The sequence below is a fragment of the Sturnira hondurensis genome, unplaced genomic scaffold, assembly GCF_014824575.4.
Source record: "Sturnira hondurensis isolate 20B ecotype Veracruz unplaced genomic scaffold, ASM1482457v3 Scaffold0007578, whole genome shotgun sequence".
In the NCBI taxonomy this organism is placed as follows: Eukaryota; Metazoa; Chordata; class Mammalia; order Chiroptera; family Phyllostomidae; genus Sturnira; species Sturnira hondurensis.
The window spans coordinates 1107160-1111281 of NW_028080209.1; the positions used below are offsets into that span (position 1 = coordinate 1107160).

Consider the following 4122-nt stretch of genomic DNA (forward strand, 5'->3'; position numbering starts at 1 on the left):
TCGTTATGCTGACTTTCCTAAGCTGGGACCGGCAGCTGGGTGATAATACCTGCTTTTTGAAACGAGGTTTACGAGCAAAGAAAGCATTGTTTTAGGCAAGGCTGCCCTCCTAAAGGGCATGGAAGGGATCAGACAAGTTTACCTCACTAGTACTTGAGGTAATCCAGGCTGACTGGTTAGAGATTACATTGTGATGAGAAAGTGAAACTGCAATTAGATTAAATATTAAGTAGTAGTATGCAGACTTGGACTTGGCACAAGTGACTTCGTTTTGGACCTGCTGTTTTTCAGCAGGGTTTTTGCACTGGCCAAACACCCAGTCTAGCTCACCCCTCACTAATGCCTCACTTAACTACAAATAAAGAAGCCAAGGAATAGCACATCTGATAAAAGATTTCAAATATCTAGCTACATACATGCCTTGAAATAATCATCTAGAAATAAGGGTTAATTGCTAGTTAAAATGCTCCCATACAGAATGGAGGAAATAAGATGGTTCCTTAGCAAGTTGTGTTCAATCCCAGACCCGTCACTTGCCAGCCACAGAAAACGGGATGATAACATCAACCTCGCAGGGAGGGGGTAAGCTATACGATGACGTGCACAATGCCTAGCCCACACTACGGGTGGTTACTTAATCTCGCTCTCTGCGTCTACTGGAGTGCAGGCGCCACATTTAATGTGAGATGGCTCACTTGTAGCTGCTCCGATTGCGTAGTACTCTGCCGGGACCGCTCCGCCGCCTCGAGACCAGCATCGCTTCTCACAGCACTGCCAGTCATAGCACCGCCTTCTCGCCGCGCAACCCAGCAACGCGAAGTTTGTAGCCCTCCAATTGGCTGTCTCCAACTCCGCCCGCCTCTTCCGGCGTTGGCCTCCGGGGAGAGGCGGGGGCTTCCGGCCCGCGACGGCGCGGTAGCTGCAGAGGTACTACGTCCGGCTCCCGGGCTCGCGTTCGTGGCTTCCCCGCGGCCCCGGCTTCCCGGCGGCCCCGGCTTCCCGGCAGCTGGGCCCTGTGGGCAACGTAGGGGAAACGGAGCGGCAGCAGGCGCAGTTCCCGGCCAGCGGAGTCAGGCTCGTGGCTGAAGGAACTCCTCGTCTTCTTCCACAGGCCTGGAAATTAAACCCCCGGTTGGTTTTGGTGGTTTCTGTTTTGTTGGTGGGGTGTGCACGGGGCTCATTTCACTGAAAAGTTTCCACGTGTCGAGGGCTTGGGGAGGCATGTGGTGTTTGAGGCGGCACGGTTTCTTTATTCAGAGCTTTCGTAACCCCTGTCTCCTTTCCTCTACAGCCTTCATTCGGCGTGGGGTCTACCCTAGCTCCTTGTCTGCTGCCCTGTACTCGACCCTCTGAGATCTCCTTCCGAGGGAGCCATGGAAACTTCGACACCTTTGCCTCCTGTCCCCCAGTCCCCGAACTGCAACCCAGCCCCACGGACTATCCAGATAGAGTTCTCTCAGCATAGCTCATTGCTTCTGGAAGCCCTGAACCGTCATAGACTAGAGGGAAAGTTCTGTGATGTGTCCCTTTTGGTGCAGGGCCGGGAACTTAGGGCTCACAAAGCAGTGTTGGCTGCTGCCTCTCCTTACTTCCACGACAAGCTTCTTCTGGGGGATGCGCCACGTCTCACCCTGCCCAGCGTCATTGAAGCTGATGCTTTCGAGGGGCTGCTCCAGCTCATTTATTCAGGGCGCCTCCGCTTGCCACTGGATGCTCTCCCTGCCCACCTCCTTGTGGCCAGTGGCCTCCAAATGTGGCAAGTAGTAGATCAGTGCTCAGAGATTCTTAGAGAGTTAGAAACCTCAGGTGGTGGAATTTCAACCCGTGGAGCCACCCCTTACCACACACTTCTTTCCACCACATCTTCAACAGGAGGATGGTGCATTCGCTCTTCCTCATTCCAGAGCCCTGTGCAAGCTTCTGCCTCTACCCAGAACCCCATTGGAGGGGACGGGAGTGAACTGGGAAAGGTGTTACGGATTCAAGTTGAGGAGGAAGAGGAGGAAGATGATGATGAAGACCAGGGGTCAGCAGCACTCTCTCAGACTCCTCAGCCTGCAAGAGTATCAGGGGTTCCTCATCCTCATGGATCCCATCCACTGCCCATATCTGCTACTCCCCGTAGGCTTCCAGAGGATGAGAGTGCACCACTTGAATCTCTGACCCCTTCTGCACCACCCCCCAAAATCTTTTACATTAAGCAGGAACCCTTTGAGCCTAAGGAGGAGATATCAGGAAGTGGAACTCAGGCTGGAGGAGTAAAGGAGGAGACCACAGTGTTTCCTGGAGGAGACACTGAAGGGACTGAAGAGCTAGGGTTCTTGACACCCTCAGGAGCAGGGGCAGCATCTGGAGGAGGAGGAGGTCCATCCTGGAAACCAGTGGATCTTCACGGTAATGAAATCCTGTCTGGGGGTGGGGGCCCTGGGGGAACAGGGCAGGCTGTTCATGGGCCTGTGAAGCTAGGGGGGACACCCCCTGCAGATGGAAAATGCTTTGGTTGCTTGTGTGGGAAGAGGTTTGCAGTGAAACCGAAGCGTGACCGGCACATTATGCTGACCTTCAGCCTTCGGCCCTTTGGCTGTGGCATCTGCAACAAGCGCTTCAAGCTGAAGCACCATCTGACAGAGCATATGAAGACCCATGCAGGAGCCCTGCATGCCTGTCCCCATTGTGGTCGTCGGTTCCGAGTCCATGCCTGTTTCCTTCGCCACCGGGACCTGTGCAAGGGCCAGGGCTGGGCCACAGCTCACTGGACTTACAAATGACTACTGAGGCCATACACTAACTTCTAGGACGAGCCAATGCTGCTGATGGATACTTAACCCCCCCTAACATGGCACCTCAATTGTGAATCTTGTAATCATGCCAAGAGGATAGAAATATGGACTTCTCATTCCTGGCAGATTTGGAAACAGATTTCTCATCTCCAGGATTTTATTAATCACCTTACAGGAAAGTGGTTTACAGGTCATATGTAAGTTGGTCATTTGCCTATAATAGACCTTTCCATACAGGAAACCAGATTTCAGATTAGGAGTTTATTTGGAGAAGAGTTAGAGAAAAAAAGACATAATGATAAAGGTTTCATTCAGTCTCCATGAGGAATCAAAGGAGCTGGTCTCCATTGAGAGATGTGTTTGATTTAGAGTTTTAGTAATTCAGAGACTAAGCTCTAAGCTTTTCTTTCCTTCATCATTGCTGAAATGTGAGCAGAGTTCTTTTTTATGTACTTTCCTTGTTATGTCTTTTTAGAAGCCCCTCAGATTACAACTTGCTTTCTCACCAGTAGATATCTTCCCAACACTTTTATTTTTATGTTGTAGTTGAGCACTTTAACAAATTGATCATTCCATGTGTTATTAGAACCCTCTTTAATAGAGGGTCTCTCAACAGCCTGTGCCTCTTGTCTACTTTGACCACTACTGATTCCTTATATTGATTATAGTGACTGGAATGTGACCAGTGAATTCAGAAAATGGCCACTGACCTAAAATGCTCTCAAGGTAGCACCACTGCTCTGAATAAGTCATCTTGGTCAGAGGGATTCAGGGCTGAGACAGCACATACTGAAGGCTAGAGAATAAATATAATAGTGGGACCACACACCCTATTTTTCCATCCCCACCTGCTCATGGCAGCTTCTTGGTTGAGAGATAGAACGGCAGCTTTTGAAGCGGGGAGATGTTGGCAGGTTACTTAATTCTTCAAATAAACTTTGCCCTGAAATCGAGAGCTGACAATGGGCTGGACTGTGTAATTTATGTGGGAGAGACAACATGAAAAAGAATTGCCAAGACTTGGATATGGCTTATGTTGATGGGGAAAGAATGGGCATAGTTTCACACTGGTGCAGAGAAAACAGTTCTGGACTTCAGTGTGCTAGATTCTAGGCCCAGAACTGCCACTGAGTAACCTCTGGTAACTTACCTTTCAAAGTCTGAACTCTTAACTTTTTTTTTTGGTGGGTTAGTATGTATGTCCTTACTGGTTCTCTGCCTTTTTTTAAAGGGTTTGGTTTACATCATCTTTACGTATAATATTGTTCATCTTCATGTATTTTGTATAATGTTTGGTTCTACAAACATTTAGTGCAAAGCACTGTGTCAGACCCTGATTTAT

General features: G+C 49.4%; 1 protein-coding gene across 2 annotated transcripts; it reads left to right on the forward strand.

The window, feature by feature from the left end:
* The first annotated feature begins 907 nt into the window (after positions 1-907).
* On the forward strand, positions 908-3740 carry ZBTB9 (zinc finger and BTB domain containing 9). 2 transcript variants are annotated; one of them, XM_037052773.1, is made up of 2 exons: positions 908-1131; positions 1292-3740. In XM_037052773.1, exon 2 carries the CDS (start codon positions 1374-1376, stop codon positions 2766-2768), a length of 1395 nt encoding a protein of 464 aa, XP_036908668.1. In that variant the 5' UTR covers positions 908-1131; positions 1292-1373; the 3' UTR covers positions 2769-3740. The 2 variants fall into 2 exon arrangements, with proteins under 2 accessions (XP_036908668.1, XP_036908669.1); XM_037052774.1 differs by having other exon boundaries at positions 908-1069.
* The last annotated feature ends 382 nt before the right edge of the window (positions 3741-4122 follow it).